Source organism: Zonotrichia albicollis, chromosome 1, assembly GCF_047830755.1.
Source record: "Zonotrichia albicollis isolate bZonAlb1 chromosome 1, bZonAlb1.hap1, whole genome shotgun sequence".
Lineage (NCBI taxonomy): Eukaryota > Metazoa > Chordata > Aves > Passeriformes > Passerellidae > Zonotrichia > Zonotrichia albicollis.
Window position 1 is genome coordinate 113,969,383 of NC_133819.1, and position 21,909 is coordinate 113,991,291.

At 34.4% G+C, this 21,909-nt stretch overlaps 1 protein-coding gene across 8 annotated transcripts in view; it reads left to right on the top strand.

Moving 5' to 3' along the window:
* The window catches only part of SNTG1 (syntrophin gamma 1), a 318,965-nt gene that overhangs the window by 249,387 nt on the left and 47,669 nt on the right, over positions 1–21,909 (top strand). For all 8 annotated transcript variants that reach the window (XR_012582420.1, XM_074550855.1, XM_074550863.1 and 5 more), the window contains one exon: positions 17,825–17,941. Coding sequence is in view for 7 of the 8 variants with exons in the window: in XM_074550855.1 (XP_074406956.1) it covers positions 17,825–17,941 (117 nt within the window). In the remaining variant the exon portion in view is untranslated. The remainder of the gene's footprint in view (positions 1–17,824; positions 17,942–21,909) is intronic.

Consider the following 21,909-nt stretch of genomic DNA (forward strand, 5'->3'; position numbering starts at 1 on the left):
GAGACTGGAAGGGTCTTGCTGCCTGTCAAATACTGGAGAAGAAAAAGGTTTACTTATCTGTGAATGTCTGAAATTTTAGGGAACATTGAGTTCAAAACAAGATTTCCTTTTTGGCTTACCTTATGTAGAGAGGGTTGTAGTTTTTTATTATAAAAGAAGTTAGGAAAAATCACCTAATTTAAATGAAATAGTTAAATAATATTTTTGAGTAGAGTCAGAAAAGGCTACACAGATGTAAGGTTAATTTCTGTCTTCATGCGCAATAAGTATCAACATGGTATGCAGAGATGAAAAAGGACTCTTTACTTGTTATATCAACACATAATTTATCTTAAAATTAAAGTACCATCACAAATAGTCTTGTCATCTTGATTTTTTTAAGTAAAATAATTTTTTGTCTCAGAGGTTAAACAGCTAATTTTAACTTCTTTCTGCAAGCACATCATGAACTTGAAAGGTCTTCATCCTGTTACACTTTTTTTTTTAAAAGGTTTTATATATTTAATTTCAAATTTAACAAATACCCACAGCTTTTTTTTTTTAATGAGCACTGGCAGGGTAATTGAAGGTTTATTTAACTTAGAATCTATATCTATATCTATATCTATATCTATATCTATATCTATATCTATATCTATATCTATATCTATATCTATATCTATATCTATATGTGGATTTTAATTAGTTAAGTAAAAAGGGAAGACAGTTGTCAAACTAGAGTGAAGGAAACAACCTTTAGAATTCCTTAATGAAAATATTCTTGATATGGAGAAGACAATAGGAGTACAGACAGACCCATTAGCATTACCACAAGGAAACAAATGCACCTGAAAAAGGGTGTAAGATGCTGTAAATCCAGCAGTGTTATCCAAACATCTCAATGTTGCAGCAGGTTAAAAAGATTAAAGAAAAAGTAATTAGAAAAGACTTGTTGACTATACATAATGTGGCAGCTTTCCTTTAATGCAGTAATTGTGAAAGTAGGTTTGTCTGGAAAATTGTTAGAAAGATAAGATCTATTAATTAAAATTTAAGGATCAAAGGTGATGGGTATTGATAAGCGGGTGGTAATTATTTGGACAGCATGAAACAATAAGAAGTTCTCAGAATGGTGGTAGTACATTAATAGTGGTGGAAAGATGATGCAAAAAATGCTGGAAGAGGACCCCATTAAAAAAAAGAAGAAAAAATTGAAGAAGATTGTGGGACAAAAGGGAAATAAAGCTCCTCCTCTCTGAGTTGACAGTGATGAAAAGAACACTTGAATTGGTAAAAAATAGAAAATTAGTTGTGTTTTCTATATTGGAACTGCATGTATTTGGATGTAAATAGTAATGCTTAGGAGTATAATAGCAAGTAGTTGAGAAATAAATTAATTTTGGACTCAAAATATACTGAATATTTCAAATAGGCACCAAGAAATACGATGTTGTCAACAAATTTTCCATAAATTCAGAGAAAAAATTATATAGACTTCATAGCAGAGAGGCACAAAGACATTAGACTCTTTCAAGGCACCAGCCAGAGGCTTCTCTAGTTGATCAGACAAGATGAGAGTGGAAACATGGGCATGTTTCCTCTGATTACAGCAAATGTCAGCTCCTGCAAGAGCCATCATTAGGCAGGTGAGTTTTGAAAGGCAGCATCAGCTCCTTGCTAGATCTTTCCAAATGACAGGTAGTAAACTGGTGGTGTAATGAGAACAAGCGCTGCCCATTCCTTTTCAATTCCCAATCTTTTCACTGTCCACAATGAATTTGCAAATGTGCTGATCTTGGCTGAAAATTGACTTGATAGCATCTAAAGAAATGATAATTAGACAATCCTTATAAAGTCTTCTGATCCTTTTCAGTGTGAGAAACCAAATGTAGCCTCCAGCTAGTAGAGATTTTACTACACATTATAACTCTAATTTTCTATTTGGAATTCATTGGGATTTGGATTTTACCGGTTGCCATGCCAGGAGGATGAACTGGCAACATGTGGCTTAGGTACACAGTGGAATTCAAGGTTTAGCTAGACATCTTAGTCAGGCCTGCAGTTCACCTCTTTCACCTCTTCCTGTCACTACATGAACAAGTAAAACATTCATAAACTGCAGCTGGGAAACTCAAAACTTTCTGGCTCCCATTTCACTCCACAAGACAGTGGTACAAAGCAGATATCGCACGTGGCAAATTCGGGGAGTGGATTTTTCATTTCATTGATTATTGTTACGTTCACATACAAGTTCACAAATGTAAGAAATAGACACTTGCTTCTCTATTACATGGGCAAACAGTCAAATCTCAAGGTTTCACATGAAACAGATAAAAGCATCATGGCAGAGGAGTGTATTTTAAACTTCCTTTTCCTATGTTGTCTCATCTCTGTTAGGATGAATATAAAGGGTATGACCCTCCACCTTTCATACATTGAATTGACCAAAAAAAAGGATAATGGGGAAGAATGCGATAATCCTTTTTTTTTTTTTTTTTGAGCACTATTTCTTTTCTTTCCACAGGTAGCATGAGACTTTTAAAAATATTTGTGTCTCCAAAAGATAGGAAATTTTCATGAAATAGTTTTGGTTTTTAAGGATAATGTGTCCCTCTAGAATGTTCCTGCTTTATGGGAAAATAATTGGTAGCTGGTCTATTCAAAGTAGTCAGTTAATAATGGGAATCATGTGAGAATGAGAAAGACTGTTTAACTGTGTTTTAACTCAGTTTTAAAACAAGATCATGGCATAATGAACTGATGCCACACTAAGGCCAGAAACTGGGGTATCATTATGTGTGTCAGATTCCGCAGTCAAGAGCCCTGTTTTGCAGATAATATTTTACATTCTTGATGGCCAAGAATGGGGCGATGGGATACATCTGATGTCATTCAAAAATATACATGGTTATACCCATTTCCTTTTACTTCTTATATAGTGTAATAAAAACATCTGGTACACATCTGTACCAGATCAGCTGTGTTGTATCACCTGATATTCTGCTTCAATAGGGTGTTTGTTGTCCAGATTTATTAAAGTTCTACGGCAAGAACAATCTCATTTAAAATCAATTCTGACAGTCTGACTTGATGAGCTTATTTAATAAAACCTAACTTATATTTACTATATAAAGGTGAGTACACACAAATGTCATGATGACTGTCTTGCCTGTCAATCAAGCCAGTGTTCTTTGCTTGGAGACCCAACACATAAAGATGTGTTGCATCTCTATTGCATCTGAAAAGGTGAATTTCATTGCTCAGGTGAATTGATAGGACTCATGGGACAACATATATTCTATTGATAAGCACCTGTATGAAATAAAACACATACCTTTTTTTTATTACTAATTGCAGAGTAATAGGATCCATTGCTGTTGTATTGGTATTTTTAAAATGCAGTGATTAAGCAGAAAGTTCTGAAATACGGCGTGTCCTCAAAAGAAAACAAGTCTGTTCTAGAAGTACATTAAGAAGTACATTCTTTTTCTCTGTTTTTTTCCTTCCTAATTTTGCATGTCTGTTGAATTAATTATTTTCCAATATTCTGTTCTGTGGTACCTCAGAGTAGCCATCCTGCAGCTCTTGACTGACAGTAACTGAACTTTCAGATGAAATGATACATCTGCTCTGTCACCATCTGTTGTCACAGTAAGGATTTGATCGGGTTTATTTTGAAAGAAAATCTCTGGAATGAAGCTTCTATTGTTAAATGATTATAGAAACACACAGGGGAAGCTGAGTTCATGCTGTTAAATTAGGCAGAAGTGCACAATAGGGTGTAAATTGTGTTGGGCTAATTCCCTGCCATTGTCAGTCATCTATGGCACTCAGCATGGATTATTGCTGCATAACATATACCCTTGAAAGGCTTATGTTGCTTATTGATACTTAATTGAGCTTTCTGTAAAATAAACTGAATATCTCAATCTATATATATATATCTATCTATATCAAAAAGTTTCTGTGCTTGACATGAAATATTTTTCCCTGAGCAGTTTCTGTAATTGTTTTACATGCTTCTGAGGCACTCTTTGTTATAAAAACTTCATTTCCCATGGCAAATAAAAGATTTTTCTTCCTTTTACATTGTAGTTTAGACTGGCTTCTGAACTTCAGGGCATAAAAAATTTTAGAAGGGCAATACACATGGTAGATTGTCAAAGATTTTAGGCTGAGGAAACCATGTTGACTTTTGAGAGGAAGGTCAGGCAGCTTCCTGAAGCTAGTTGATTACCTGATGAGCTAGATAAAATTCATGTTGTGAGCCACTTGATGCAGTTATTGGATAGCAGTGCTTCTGTCCTAGGGCTGCATACCTTATAGCTCATGAGAGGATGAAAGTAATTGGGACACCTGATGGAAGTTTAGATGATACAAAAGAGTGATTAGATCAAGTTCTTATTTAAATCTCAAAATATAAGTCTCAAGCTGTGCATCAAATACTTTCTGCATGTCCAGCAAATTCAATTTTGCCTCAAGTAGAATTTCATCCTCATTTACATATTTTTCTCATATATTTTTTTGTATTATTTTATAGTACTAACTCATTAGTGTTACAAGTATTAGTTTTTTTTTCCCCACCTGCAATCTTAATATCTCTCTCTGAAAATTCCTCTCAATAAGGGCAGTTTTTTCCTGACCAAATTCAATAACCACATCTGTTTTGGATGTGTGTTCATACTTTAGTCAATACGGGGTGAATGTACTGTATCTCCACTAAAGGTTTAAATAGGACAGGTGGATGAGGTGGTTCTAAATGCCTTGCTCCATTGTAGACCTTTCAAAGTGAGTGAAAAAAAACAGACATATCCCACACAATAAATTGATAAGGAGATAAAAAATTGTTACTTACTTTTGGGTGTGAGAAGAAGAGTTATTAGTTATTGTACATTGGTTCTCTAAACAAATAAAAATAAATAAATAAATAAATAAATAAATGTGTATTAAAAATTATATATTTATGCCTATTTTTGGGTGATAGCTATGGCTTAAAGGTATTTAACTGTGGACAGCCTGATCTACTGTTTCTGAGATTAAGGTACTATTACCAGATCCTTCACCTTCTATTTACACACTTGGGTGTGAATTCAGGCTCATTCTGATCCCACAGGTCTTGTGTATCTTTCTGTACAGTGCCATAGTTTCAAAAGGAGTCATATACCTCAATTGTTACATTGGTGGTTAGGTTACAAGATGAAAGACACAGGTCTGGCTTTGTGAGTGCTGTAATTTCTAGGTTACAATTATAAGAGCTTTCCCTTTAGCTGTTACCTTTTGCAACAGGATGATCTTAACATCCTAATAAAACTGGATCCTGTCTGAATGCATCCCAAGGTGTTTTGAATGAGAATGCCATAGCAGATGTAGTCAAAGGAATAATTGCTTCCTGTTTTGTCATAACATGAACAAATACTTGTTCTCCCCAGAAGCCTAATTCTGTATCTATGGTGAGGCCAGATAGTGAGAAACCACTGAGTTTAAATAACAATCAAAAGCATTGCTTTTATTGCATCATTTTACCCCATCTTCTGTTTATATGCATGACATGATTAAATCCCACTTTAAACATATTTGGATCTGATATATTGCCATTTACCCAAGAAATAGGATAGGTAACATAATGGGACAGTGGAAGGAATGCCTGCAATTTAAAGGACAGATTTTCTGTAGGATTTGGATAGTTATGATATCTAAGACTGGAAATAAGTAGCAAACATTAAACCAAGAAAGACCTTTTATTCTACTAGAATGAATGTTTCCATTTTTTCATGTGTCTTTTGGTTGGATGGGATAGCTACTATTCAAAAAGGCCAAAAAAGCAGTGGGACAGGAAGCAACTTTCAGCATTCTTGATTGGAAATAGATGCCTTAATGATGCATATGTCCTGTAGAAGTTCCTGAAAATTGGTAACAAAGAGAAAAAATAAGGAAAAGTGGGAAACAGAGTTACCGTCTTGAGCCTGTCTGAGTTCAAGAAGCTTTTGGACAACGCTCATGATGCTATTCTTAGGTGTATTCTGTGCAGGGTTAGGAGTTAGAATATGCTGAGTTGGAAAGGATGATTCAGTCCATGATACCCACAAAATAAATAGCTCTTTATTTTCTTTTCCTTTTCTTTCCCCCCCCAGTTATACATAGAAAGATTAACTGTAGGTGAAACCTTTTCTTCCCTCTAGCCTCACCTTAAATAAGGAATTGTTAATATCTGTAGCTTACAGATATGAATTTGTTCTGTCTGGTCAGATTGTAATTTTCATTGGAGGCTGAGGCTAGAAATAAAAATGTTGCAATGCTTTATTGTAATGTCTCTTTTATTGCATCAAGTGAGTGTAAAATTTCCCAGGGAAAAAAATTAATTTTAGTATACTAGAAGGAAGGTGTTCAGTAAGCCTATACACGCATTATTCCTTGGGGAATTGTATCATCTAAAGAAATTAATTGGAATCAATGAAGCATATACTTTAACTATAGATTTTTCTATTGGAGGAGCAGATGGGACTCAAAAAGGCATAAATAAAGTATATTTAATTACAGTTTACTTCAAGAGGAGAAATGAATAGCACTTCATTTTTCTCATTACTTATTCTACATCTGTGCAGATGATCAGTGCTTCAAATCATAGCTTCTGATCAGAAAAATATTTATTCCCTTGAACTTCTAAAAACAGTGCTTATACAGAACTCTGTTGACTGCAGGTGGTCATTTGTCCTTTCTCTCTCATCACAATAATAGTCCATGGGACCAGTGACCGAGTTGCTACCTGAATTTCAGAAAATAGTTGTACTATTTATATAATAGTACAAGTAATTGACAATTTATGGGTTACCTACAAATGAAGAAGGAAAAAAATAACACTGAGAAGTATTAATCACTGAAAATATTTGAAGGAAAACTGTAAAAAATGTAAAAAAATGTAGCTAATTGCAAATGCAGAAACATCCCCTAGAAATACATAATGTCACAACACTTTTTTGTCTTTCCAAAGAGTTATATGTCCTGGTAAGGAGACACTGCTCAGCGAGCAGTATCTGTTATATGGTTAGATTATTAGAAAATATTTGCTTTCAATCTTAGTGTTTTTGGAAGCAAAACTTAGTAAGTCTGTCATATTTTGTAACACAGCAAATAGATACTTAGCAGTGTCAGGTCAAAAAACTATACTCAGGAGCTGACAACTGACAAAATTATTTCTTTATTTATTCATTAAGAAACATTTTACCTTGTTGGAATATCACTCAGCAATGCTGGGTTGCAAAAACAAAACAAAGTCAAGTGATATAGCGTGTGCAGGTCTGAAGGTCTGAGGAGGTGTAAATAGGTAGGAAATTCTGTGCCTGGGCTTCTTGCTCTAAAGCAGGTCTCTGCCTTGATGGCTCTGTTAGTAAATGCTGAGTGACCAGAATCACCCGAGCCAGCTCAAGAGTACCCACAAAGCCCAGCAGGATCAAGACACAGTAGTGTACAGTTTCTGGCTGTTTTCTGCAAATATGCATCCAGAAGTCCTGCTGCGTCCCATTATTTGTTTAACAGCCTACTGTTTGTAGTACTTGCTTAGTGGAAGCAATAGTCACTCATCACTCCAACCTATTGCTCCCACGCGCCTGCCCTGATGGCAGTAGGTGGAATAATGCAGCCAGCTCTTCTTCCCCTCCTGCTGAAGTAGGCTGCTGTTCAAAACCAAACCCAGACAGTGGGAAAGAAGAGGATCTGATCCTATTATGCAAATAGCATCCAGACATCTGAGACCTTGCAAAAAAAGCTTGAAAGAAGAGATGCTCTCTTGTGAAAGGAGTGACTTCTAGCTAAGTATTAATTGTGAGTTTGCATCCATCAATTGTTAAATAATGTTCCTGCAGGTCACTGTTTGCACTTCACAGGGCCTTGAACTATTTTGCCAGGATCTCTTCTTCGATCAGATAGATGGCACCCTCGGAGGAGTTCTTATATTATCTTTCTATGGGTGAAGGAGCTTGCTTGTCCCTCTGTAGAGCTCTGTGGATAGAGAGCCTCAACATCTTACACTGAAATTTGGGCTTCATTTGGGACACAATCTCAATTTTATGGGTTGCTTCCTTCCATTTCGCACTGTGTTAAAAAAAAAATTATGAGTGGAAGAAAGCTCTGATACTGCAAAATGAATCTCACTTGGTACTTTTTAAAGACTGAGCTTTTCCAATGAAATTGCAAAATTCATGGAAGTGCTGAGATGCTAGAGACAAATTAATGAATGACAGGTATTACTCCACTGTCAAAAAGTAAGTGCAGTGTGAGTTCAGTAAATGTTATGAACACTACTTCCAGCTCCCTGCCACAGGCTATTGGCATTTGACCAGCTATAGAATCTTCAGGACAGCCTAGATTCAGTCTAAACACCAGGAAAATTAAAACCATCTTTAATATAATGGAAACAAAACAGAACCAAACAGAAGCAGAAAAATTAAAACTATCTTTATTATAACAGAACCAAAACCCCAACTTGTTAATAAATAGGATATGGAGAGAAGCATGAAAATAATAATATGTACAACATGCTGAATATAATGTTCTTCATCTAATCACCCCCTAAGATTGTTTTTAGCTTCTGAAGGTGATATTTTAGCAGTAGTTATCCTCTACCTTGCCTTGCTCTTTCAGAATGGGACTGTATGCTGGTTCTCTTTCTCAACACATTTGTATTTTAATACCACTGTTTGCAAATGATATTTAAAGTAATTCTGGAGTAGCATCATTTTTCTTTTCTTTATGATCCAAGAAGAATTTTATTTACTTTAAGCATGTGTAAGAATGAAAGTTACATATCATTACTTTGGTCCTTTACTAGCAACTTTATTCTTGTCTCATCTGACTTACTTCCTTTTTCCCTTCCTCGTCAATCTCTGTAGTATATCAGGGTCCTTCACAAATCATAACATTTTCTCCCCCTGTTTACACAGCTGAGAAGGGATGATAGGGTACATCTTTCATTGCTGCTTGTGAGCAATGTCTTCATTCTCAAGGGTACTTTACCTGCAAGCAATCTGTGCTAAAAATTCCTTTACAGTGTATTTTAGGGATGAAATCTCCAGTGAGAAACTTGATACACGGCCTCTCTGAAAATTAAGGTAGATAAAAAGTGGGGATATTTAGAAATCCTAGACAGCTACAGATGGATTATGAAATGTGAACTACTGCATATGATTTGTATATAGCAATGAAATAAGGTGAAACTATAATAAAAACAATGCTGAAGCTGTTTTTGTAAGAGCAGTAAGTCAAGACCACTTTAAAACAGATTCCAAGACAGATATGGTGGCTTTGAGATCCAAGAATCACAGAATAATTTATATTGGATGACGTTTTGTAGGTCATCTGGTCAGAATCCTCCTCAGAGAATGCCCTACATAAATCAGATTGCTCTCAACTTCCCCCCATCAGATTGTGACAGTTTTTAAGTATGGGTATTTCATAACATATCTCACCAAAAGTAATTGAGAAATTTAAAAAACCCTAAAAGGCATCAGTGGTGCTTTACTGCATAATTTCTTTGCCATAGTGCTACAAAACAGACATAGTGAGTAAATCTCACTGTCTGTCAGAGTACTTACTCTGGATTTCAACTGCAGAGTATTTATTTGTTTTTATAAAAACAGCTTATTTTTCAGGCTTTTGTGACTGAAAGTTCGAATTCTGAAGGCAGTTGAAAGAGAAAAGCAGTGATCCATAATATTATCTCTATTCGGCTGTAGTGGAAGATCATTGGGACCAGTTTGTTTAAAAACAGGTTTTATGTGTTCAACGGTTATTTTTTCAATAGTGGTCTTCATTTCTTTTATAGATATATTTGAAATGCATTTTGAGTTAAAGGAAGATAGTGTATAAGTGCTGTCTGATTTTTATAATAAAAAAAGAAATACTTCTGTTATCTATATATATTAAATTTATGGATTAATTTCCAATTTTTTATTACATTTTATGATTTGAAGTGTTACTGCATTGTTCATTTTTTATAAATAGAGTTATTATCACTCTCTATTTAGAAATTAAGCTTAATTAGACCTATTGCCTAATGGTCTTGAAAACTGTGAAATCATTAGACAAAAGATTATTTGCTGTAGCTAATAAGATACAAAATTACCTTAGGGAGTATTCTTTATTGATTTGATTAAAATTTTATAACACCTCTTGGATTTTTTTCCCTGTTAGTAACTGGCAATAGTAACATTGATTCTCCAAAGACATTGTGCAGATGCAGCAAAATTTCTCATCTGTAGGTTTCCAAGTTCTGTATTGAATTTAAAAATTAAATTTCAACTCTTGTTGACTTATCTTTCTTTCAGTTACATGCATTGAGTGCTTAAAAGAATTATTTTATTTCTGAGAGGCAAAGTAATGGTGCTCTAAAATTATTAAATGTTTTATTTTCAATTTTCAATTATTTATTTTCAATTTTCAATATTCAATTTCAATTTTTGAAGGTTTTATTTATTTTTATTATTCTGGGAGTTTATAAGCAGTAATTGTGTTCTCTGAGATCCCTGAGAAAGTCTTAAGGACAGTTTCAGCTTGCAGAAGTCTTTTTATTTTGATAATCAGGCAGGCCTGAAAATAACTGTTCTTCAGCAGAAATAGTCAAAGAAATTCTGCAAGCATTAATATCTATTTTCATCAGTTGCCATTTAAATTATTGAGAATGAAAATGTAAACAAGTACGCATGGATAGATTTATTCTATTGGATATTGATGTTTATTCCTTGCAATATTTAAATAAAATATTTTAAATCTAAAAAGGCTTTTGTATAATTACATATATTTGTGAACTGCTAATTTTCAAGCTTTGTTCTGACAAAGATATAAAAATATATCTAAGCCAGAACTTGTGAAGTCATTGATACCAAAAAAGGGACTTCTCTCAGGTATGTTTATTTTCCTGTGCAAACAGCAACACCAGAGACTTCAAAGACAACTTTAGTATACAGTGATTATTTGCAGGTTTATTCTGGCTTTGTGAGCACCTTGAAATGTAAACATCTGATTCTATGGAAATGTAATTCTGATGTTATGCAAATGCAAAACATTTATTACTAAAATTCATTTCAAACAACCTGTACCCCATCATCTGTATTTTCTTTATACTGAGTCATTTGAGGTTCTTCGATGTTACCATCTCCTTTGGGCTGGGTTCAGTCACCTCAGGATGTGAGCAAGGCAGCTGCACGAGCACTGTGATCTCACAGGGACAGCCACGTGGCCTAAATTGCACTGGTCCTGTCCAAGTTCTGCTTGCCAGTCTTTTTCAGAGAAGCAGAAGAAGAAAATCCAAAAGTTATCTGTAGCCAGTCACGGAAATCTAATTGAAAGATACTCCTGGGACAAGTTAGGAATGGTATTAAATGTTTCTGTAAATATTTCACTCACCCTGGTGCTTAAGAAAGATAAATATTTGGTTGTTTGCTCAGTTGTTTGCTCATCAAAAATCTGAAAGGCAGTGTCTGGTGACTTGTAATATTCTAGTCTTTTTCTTCATTCAACATCTTTCAATAGTCTGCCCTGAGGTGAAAAAGATGAATGTGATAGGTTGTTCATCAAAAGGGAGAGGTCATGCCCTCCAGCGTGATTATTTGAAGTAATTTTGTTTGACCCATTTTTATTTTAGGCATGAAAAATACATGCTGTGTACTTTTAGAAGAGGAAAAAAAATGCCATTAATCAAAAGACAAGTCTTAAAACCAGTCAAGCTACTAGACTTTAAAATAAATGATGTTTACTTTCTTTTCACATGAGTGCTGAGCTTGCTGTATTGTACTGTTATCTATTTTAAACCCTTAAAATCCCCCAGAAATTTCCTGGATAAAAATTTGCAGCCGTTCTTGTGCCTGTTCCTAAATTTCACCTCCAATTTGAGGTGAAAAATTAACAAGTAGGGATTCAAAAATGGCTATATATCAAAGAATTTTTTGTATTTTTCCATAAAAGAAAGCAGAACCCTACTGGTTCCAGTAATACAACAGTAAAAGGAGGGGGAAATGATGATAGTGTGATATATAATAATCATTTTGGTCAGGAAATGTGTGAGACATGCACATTTTCAAAGTGTTTGCTGAGAGCTGCTCTGTTGAGAGTATCAGTGAAGATCTGAAGCCTCTCAGGTCAGCTGTAAAATGCCTCTGATGTCATCAGGAATGAGTCTCCTCAGTGGTAATCCTGGTAATCAAATGAACCTGCTCAAGGCTGTTCAAATTGTGTTGATGTGTAAATTGCTTGGAAGGTGAGTTATGTGGTGAGTAAATAAGAGAAGTCTACAAGAAGGAGAAAGGTCAGTCAGGTGAGGAAGGCAGATTACTTTAGATAAGACGAGATTTTATTTTTCGTCATCTAGCTACCATACCTATTTAGCAGGAAAATGCTTAATACTGTATAAAATGCACACATTCCTTGTGCATTTCAGGGAGTTTACCACATGCTGGCTAGCTACTCTAGCTGATTTTTTATCTTTTTTTAATTACCCAGTCAATATCCTGGAAGACAGGACTAGCATGAGCTATTTTTGTACTGATTCCTACTCATAATTTCACACACACTCCTGAAATTAATATAGATTGGTATCTAATACTGCAGTTTGCATCCAAATCCATCTTTGTAATAACAGCTGCATAAGGTCTTTCTTGGAAAAAGTCTGTGCTTTCTAAATGCTAATCACCCCTATTAAAATGAACAAATTCTAATTGTAATGAATTTTAAATACACGTAATTGTGCATTGACTTGAATAATTTAAGAGAAGCAAAAAATCCCAACTTCTAATGTTGACATTTTGACAAAGGCACACAGTTGCCCAATTAAGGTTCAAATTGACTTTGTTGTTAGAAGAATTTATTTCAATAAACAGCTACTTAGAAGTCTTAAATAAGTAAAATGAGTGCTTTGAAATAAGCTGTGACTATTAACATGTAGCACTGGATGAAAAACCCAGTGAGTGAGCCAAAATGTTCCCATAGATTAGTAGATTATAACAAGAAGAAGAAACGTGGAAAAGCAACACAGTTCTTTACCTGTTTGGGAAACTGTCCTGTATCCACATGTAACCATAATTTTTCAAACTGTGGAGGGAGTAATGGCATGCAGCAGTCAATATAGTCCTGAGTTCTAGCAAGATCCAGTACATTTCATTGGGAATATGCAAAGTTTTTTCATGGGATGCTGTTGAATGTAGCAAATTGCTGTGCAGGTTTTTCGAACAGCACTGCTAATTTTGGACACATCTCTACGGAGGTCCAGGCAGGTTTTACTGCTGTAAAGAACTGTCTTTGCTCTGATTCTGATGTTGTTTGATAAGAGAAAATGTGCTCTGTTTTCAGTCTTTGATACCAGTTTTCATTTATCTGGATTGTAAACAAAAAATCACCTTTCCTAATTAAGAAATATTTTCTGTTTTCTCTGACATGATTTACTTTAAGACCTGATAATATTTCCTCAATTTTTGTGTGGTCATTTTAAAAATAAAACAAGACAAAGCCAAATGGGAGACCTATACTCAGCCTTGGTCTGGTAGCAAGATGACAATATGAGTTCTTACACAGAAAAAAATTAAGTTTTGAGATACAATACTTGTGTAATCTTAGATGAAATAATATATGTGTAGTTGAGTGGTTCAAAAATATGGTGATCTTTAGAGCTGTCAGTGATAGCTAAAGTTTTAGTCAACTTCTTTTTTAATGAGGAAGAAAAAAAATTTGCGGGAAGTAAAAAAAATATGGAAAGATTAGAAGGCTTTTCAAAAACCTGAAAAACAGGATAGCAGACATTTTTACTCCATTTAAAATAGGGCAAAATTTTTCAAAATTTTATGTCATTAGTTCTTCTGTTGACTTTGAATTTTTTTTTATGCAGCATAAAATTCCTAAGCCTTCTCCTAAACAATCTCCTAAGCAGAATAGATTTTGCCAATGATTGCGTTGTGACCCCCTTTTTCTTCCATTTTTTTCTGACATTTCCATTGTGTTTTTTAATTGTTTTTCTGCTAACAATTGACTATAATGAATTTTTAGACTGTACCAAAAAACTATTTTAAAAGTAAAGAGAATACTTTCCCTTCTGTATTGTTTGACATATTTATTAATCTTTGGATCCCATGTTCATCCTGTCACCCTACAGCACAATTTACATAAAGTGAGTATGAGTATTAGACTTCCAGATAAAAAGCTGTCAGTGCATCCTTTCTGATCTTTGAACTGCCTCACTTTTATGATGTCACATAGATATTACATTTCATTTTGGGGAAATGTTCTTGTATTTTTGTCTACTATTCATCCTAAAATATAATGTGTAAAAACTCTGAAAAAGTCACCCTGATAGTCAAGGCTATTTAAGTCATTTATAGCAATATGTTGGACTGATATAAAATATGGCAATTCATCTTGCTTGATTAGGATATCTGTGTGATTTAAGAACATGCTAAATTACAAGATTATGGATTTTTGACTGAAGAAATTTTCCTGTTTCATTTATCATTTCAATATAGATTTTTTTAAAATTTTCCATGATTCAAGTCATAAACCATAATGACTTATTGAATCTTTGTTACTGAACCAGCAGCCACTAAGTTAACTAATTTATGTCACCATTTGATTTTGAAGAATGAGCTGTTGAGGTAAGTTAGAAACCAGAATGCAAAAATTATCTTTCAAATGGAATGCAAGTTATAAATAAAATCTGTTTTCACCACCCCTTCCACATTTGTTGATAACAATCAAAAGGTTTATAGAGACTCAAAAAAACTTGATAAAATTGAAAACTAACTAGATTTTTTGATTTTATAAAGGAGCAAATTATGCACTGTGTATTTGTGATTAGCATTTATATCTGTTTATCGCGTGTCTGTGCTAAGCATTTATTTTCAGAAATGAAATTTATAGAATTTCATAATTTCATGAAGTGCCATATGTGCCAAGTCCCCATGTGCAGCTACACTGAGATACGATCCAAAACTCTCAGTCATATATCATATTCATCCAATATTTCTGTTCATATATATGCATGAACTATTAATTTTGTAAGTTACAATACCATTTAAGTAACTAAGCTTCTCTAAGTTTTTATAGGTCAAAGCTTTTTTAGAAGTCAGAATGTTTCCCAGTAGCTGTTTCAAAAATGTCATCTACTTTACCACAAAAGTGAAAATTTTCAACAGTTTGTCACCTTCATTTTATAAAAAATTGTAATATTTTATTTAATTTCACGTTTAATATGTTTAGATAAACTGAGATCACTTTAGGAACACTAAAAGTCATAATAATTCTCAGAGTTATCTATTAGTTATCAAGTATTTGTTTATTTTTGCCTTGTTTTCCAGTATGTAGCCTGAGCTATTTTTATCCACACATGTGAATATGCACGTGCACTCAAACAAACTTGTAAATGTTCCTAATTATAATTATACAGCCTTTGCTTGACAGTTCCTCTCTGTGTTGAATAGCAGGTATTGAGCCTGAAGGAGAAATGTTTTTCTGTTAATAAAACTTTTGGTACAGCAGGTTGTCTGGAAAATCAATCTAATTTTTCCTCATGATCTACAGAGGCAAAGGAGAAATATCTAAGAGAGCAATTGCTCTAAATTTCATGGCTACTTTAGTGTTGAGACAATCAAATGTGGAATATCAACACCTCTGCACAGCATGAGTGACTGTATCCTGTTATTGTGATGAATAGTAGATGTAGAAATATGAAAGAGAAAAACACTAAGAGGGGATTACATACAATGTTACAGGGATATTAAATATCATCAGGCAAGATGATATCTTACTGTGTGTCCAATTTAAATTAAAGAAATCAAGATGAAACCAAATTAATTCAATTGAATTGATTTTGAAGCATAGATGTCTCAGTTCCTAGAAATTAGAGATCATGCATTTTCTTGAGTTATAGACAGAAAATGTGCCAAACTCCTGCACATAGTAGTACAATTTGTTTATACTTTCACACCTCTTTTGTGTAAAGCTACCTCAGTCACTGAGATCTAGAGACTGCAGTCGAGTCAGAGGGATGAGGATCTTATTTATGGATAGCATATGAAACAGCAGAAATGAGAAAAACTTGAATAAACATTGAATTGAAATAATTTAAAACTTCTCTTACTTTACCAGTCAGTTGTTTGTTTGGGTTTTTTTACCCTTCTGAATTGTTCTTCTTTCAGGAATGAATGAGATTTCAGAGAACATGGCTTTTTAGTTATTGCATAAAAATACAGTGTTCAGCATTCTTTTTGATAGTTGAATATTCTGGTACAGATCTGTCTTCTTTTTGACTTTTATAAACTTATTTAGTCACCAAACGAGCAGATACTTCAACACATGTTCTTCATTGAACCTGAGACTATATGACAGTTTTAGTGTTTGATATTGACAAAATAATTAAGTATTGAGGTGTCCCTGTAGTAAGAGAAAAATGGACCTTCTCCCTGTCTCTGGTTATAGACCATAAAATATCCAATAAATTGTGACAGAGACTCATAGTGTTGATTTCATACAAGGGGATTTTGAAAAAGCTAATAATTTCCAGTGTGTTATGAAAAAAAATACAACCTCCCCTGTCACCCCCCCCCACAAAAAAAAAAAAGAAGAGAGAAAAAGAAAAACAATAGACACACTATTTATTTAATGCATATTCCATGAAGAAATGTTGCTGAAAATTTTCTGCCCAAAAGCACAGAAATAAACTAGTGTAAATATCTTTTCAAAAGGTACACAACATTTAAAATCTGTGAGGATAAAACATGCAGTGAAAACATTCATTTTAAGGACATTCATACCACTGGTGCACTTACAAACTTGTTTAGTTTTTTAACTTTTTGTTTCATAATTATTACCATTTTCTTTACACTATTATTATTGACATTGAAGACAATGTCCTGTAACTTCTTTGTTAGTGTAGAGATCAGTTTCACAGAGACATTTAGAAATAGATCTATTCCCATGAGCAGCCCTGTATGAAATATGGGTTGAACTATTTTCTGCAGCAGTAGTGTATCTCTGTGCACTGGAAAATGTATTTTATTACTAATGGCACGGTTATAAATCAAATGTCCCTTCATGTGTCTACTCCCTGTTCAGTGGTTTTCCAGAAGTTGGTATAGTGGTGACTCAAGTTATTCTACTCCTTAAGATTTTGATATTAAATAACTCAAAATTAACAGGATAGGTAGGAAATTACATCCTAAAGTGAGCTGGAATAAGTTCTAGCTCAAACATCTGTGTCAGAAGATCTGCAGGTAGTGGTAAGACTCTACAGGATTCTACAACTCCGTTGTAGCTACAGATGAAGTCTGTTCAAAATAGTGACTGAAAATAGTCTGCTAATTTCCTCTTTCTAAGCAAAAAGGTTCAAAACTCCCACACAGAGATTTTCAGGGAGTAAAAAAAAAAGAAAAAAAATGGCATTATTTGGAAATGAAATTTGTATCGTCATACTGTTTAATGTGTGACTGTGAACTTGCGTGTAGAGGCTGTGTCTGTGTTGCTGTATAACAGCAGCTGCTTGACTTAGAATTCCTGACTTGTGGCTCCTTACACTTCACTTACATTAAATTTCACTGACATGATCTGTCAGCAAATATGTAGAATGCACCTTTAAAACCCCTGGAGTATGTGGTTTAGGTTTTTTGTTGTTACTAGTGCAATAAGTATTTCTTCTCATGCTTTTGCATTGTCCTAACAGGCATCATTTATAAAAACTGTCAATGTATGATATTGTGTCTGGGGTTCAAAGTTTGCAGCTATGTTAAATTTAACAGACATCAGTTTATGCACGTGAAATACTTGCAACACAAGAAAATTTCTGAGAAATTGTCAACACTATTGATTTTTTTGTCAGATAGTCTACATGGGCTGGACGGAAGAACGGGAACAAGACTCCCTTCAGGACCGAATGTACACACCAAAGTTCCTAGCACTGAGGGGATCTTCCCTGTATAAATTTCTAGCACCTCCAGTAAGTATGTTTCTTATGCTTAGTGGGAATAAATGTTATTAAATAAAATATTGTCATATAATATGTACAAGTCTTTCACAATGAGATACCACTCATTGGGCTAGCAGGACTGTAACTAACAGCGGAGTTCCAGGGTGTGTGGTAGAGAAGTGATGGAAAACAGCTCTTCATTGGATTGGGTATCTACAAGAACTTATTTTCCCAAACTTAAATGAACACCTAAAAAAATAAAAGCGAAATCTGCTCATGTTAAAAGGGAGCTTTTAATTTTCTTTTGGCAGACAGAACAGGCCCAAAGCAACATGGTTAGATTTAAACTGAACAATCTTTCTAGAGAAACTGCTGAGATTTGGGGAAATACCAAAGCTTTTTGCATGCTATAGAGATGGCAATATATCTCTATTTAGATTCCATCCTGAATGTAAGTTTTTGTAAGTCTGAGAGCACCAAAAGGAAGGTAGGGAATAAAATGAAATGGTTTTAAGTTAAAATATTAATTGGAATCTCACTGGGAACACCAGGCAAAATTTTAGTGCTCGTCTTATACTCAGCAATTTGCTTTCACTGTCTTATGGTACATCTAAGATGCAGTAAAGATCCTCTAGCTAACTTTTAAGCCAGTTGCTAAGGAGACAGTAGCAGTCCTATCCATGCCTGCAGCCGGAAGAGTCATGTGGATTAATTTTTCCTGTTTATTGGGTGACCTTTCTGACTGCTGCTAAACCCTGTGTTTGTCAGGCTGTAGCTCCTTTCTGCCTGAAACAGAATCATAAAATAGTTTGGGTTGAAAAGGAGCTTTAAAGGTCATCTAGTCCAACCTCCTTACAGCAAGCAGGGACACCTTCAACTGGGGCAGGTTGCTCAGAGCTTGTCTAACCTGGTCTTGAATGCTTTCAGAGATGGGGCATCTTCCACCTCTTGGGGCAATATCTTCCTGAGGTAGTTCAAAGTCATCTTGCAAATCTTTAGATTGATCATCAGTAACTATTGGTGTTCATTTAGCAAAAGGTTTAAAAACATGTGAAAGACATGGGGAATGGAAGTAAGTATGAACTGAAAACATCATATGTTCAATGTTTGTAGACTAGTTCATGGGTGTGGGATTTTGGCTTTCTCAGGTCTATTAATTAATTTGTCAGGGTCCACTTAAAATGTCAGATTATGATAACAAGCGCCTTAATTCAAAAACATCTCTTCTGTCTTTGCCAGACCTACTTCAGCATTTGCTGCCTGTCAAGTAAAACCAACTCCATTCTGGGTACTAGATAGAATCAGAAACAATGATGAGAAATCCTGTTCAATATAAAAAAGGAAGATTATTCTTTTCTGAGAACTATGGAAGAGACCACAAACCTCTTTACTAAAGAATCATAAATTTATAGGAATAATATACTTATCGGGGGTAAATGTCTGATGGGGGGGGTGATTAATGGGTGTGAAAGGAACATGTTCATATGAAGAACCTGAACCATGGTGACATGAGTAAGGAAAATCTTGGCAAGCTGATATAGTATAAGACAAGAAATCCATCCTCACGTTTTTATAGCTCTTGTTTCAACTCAGCTGCAAGAACAAAATGAATTTGTATTGGCAGAATCTGATTTCTAGTGTAAAATAGAAAAACTCTTCAAATGCAGAGAAAAATATTTTCTCTTCATGGAGTAGGAGGGTAGCAGAATGATGAGAATGCTTTTTTTAGGACAGATGAAGAACTCGTACAGAGCTGCCTTAAAGACATAGAATCATAGAATGTTTATGTTAGAAAGGACCTTAAAGTTCAACCAGTTCTAACATGTAATGTATATAATATTGGCACACTTCCAAAATCCTATTTTCTATATGCAAACTTTTACATATACAGCAAAGTTTGCTATTTTGAAGGTTTGTCTCTTCCAGAGATTAGAAAATATTATGAACAAAGTTTCAATGACAGTTTCAGATCTTCTTTTTAGGAGATGTATAAAGTGTAGTTAAAATTAAAACTGCTTTACTTTATATGTGCAGTATAAACTACTTGGACAAAGTTGTTTTCTGAAAAGAGGTGTTCTGCAAGCTTTCTTAACCAGAAAATAAAACAAAAGTATTTCCCCAGTCTCTGCCAAATTCTAACACATTAGGGAAGCATGTGTTTAAACGATGTCTATCAGCAGCCTCCCCTGCTTTTTTTATCTGTTTGATCAATAGTACTTCTACTTCCCATGCTCAGATAAAAGAACAATCCTAGTGCTTCTTATTTCCATTTTGAAATTTTTAAAGAAAATTACTTATTTACTATTATTTTTTTCTATTATTTCCTGGCACATATTCTTTTTTAGAATTATTAATTGTGTCAACGCTGGGGGTTTTGGATTTCTTCCAATTTATAAATAGAAATTTACTTGAGAAAGAGCTACTAACATCCTTTCTTTTGCTACTCAATATTTTAAATGAAAACATTAAAAGTGAATGTTGCAGCAATTTCTATTGGCATCTTAGTTCTACAATTACTTTTGTTTTGCACATATCTTTGTACAGAAAGAGTTTTGTTTTGACCTGAAAAAACCTCCCTTTACAGTTACAAACAAAATCAGGAAACCAGGGGAGAAGAGGGAGCTCTTATATTCTCTCCCAAAATATGGAGCCTATCGTAAATTTTTAAACATGACTCCAAATGACTTTGTGCTTCAGGAGCAATAATAATGACTTTTCCTCGTAGCACAATAAGACTTCCTCTGGTGTGACTGGGTGTTGTGGGCTCAGTGGGACTGTAGCAAGGCTCCTCTCCCCATTTTTCTGTTCATGGTGAGAAATTTATCTTTTTGTCCATAGAAGAAAGAGTAGCTTTGTGGTTTAATACCCACAGTTCAATAAGATAGGGAAGAGTACATTTGACAATGACTGTAAATATAGAAAATTCTAATAGAAGAGGAACTGTAGCACTGTGTTTTTGAACTTTTCATTCCTACCTGTGATTTCCTTAAAGGACCTTCCATTACAGCAATGTTTATAACTAAAAATTAGTGAGATATAGAATTTTCTCATATAGCATCAAAATAATTTTGATCTATTAATGATTACTTTCTCTTTAAATAAGAAATACATTGATCTCATATAGTATTTTGTTCACTGGGCTTTAGAAACCATTAAATTTTTTTTTAAACTTTCAAAAACTTTATCCTGAATCTGGTTGAAGCAGTAATGTATGTTTTCATCAATCTCTTCATGGTGTCTAACAAATTTAATGATACAGCTGTCTTCCTTTGGATATGGGCCACTGTCCAAAGTGTCTTACCATTAAGTTGATTATTCTTCCATTTATAACCTCAGTTTGATTCTATTTTGTGCTTTCTTATTTATTTTGACATTTTTAATATTTTCCTGTTTTATCCTTGCATTTTCCTTGGAAATTTTGTACACTGTTCTGATATTGCCTTAACTCTTCCCTTACTGAATACATTAATCTAGCTCTTTCTGTCTCATTTAAGTCTTTACACCACCCCTTCCATGATTTAATTTAATTCTTTTATATATGCGTTTTTCTGTGTAAAAACAGTTGCTTAAAATGAACACAGTTAGAAACAGTTGTGAAATCCCAAAACAAAGAGGAAAATAAAAAAGAGACTATTCTTCAAATCTTAGTTTGTTAGAATTTAGGAGTAGATTGATCTTGGTAAGATAAAAAGAAAAATTAACATCTGCCTGTGTTGCTTCATGCTTGGTTTTTTCCCCTCTGGATCTCAAAGGGTGTGGGGTGTCTGGGACATGGCAAGATTGGGGACTGGTTTTGTGGATCTGCAAACGCTGTAGGCGATTGGGAGCAAATAGTGGCAAGCAGTTACAAGGAGGAAAGTGGTGAGAAGTGTGTTTTCTAATGAGCAGGGCCCTGGCTTTGTGAGATGCAAATTCAAGGGCTGCATCCTCTCAGGATCTCACTGCAAACCCTGCAAGTTCCCTGGGGAAGTATCTTCATTTTGCATAGAGCAGGCTGC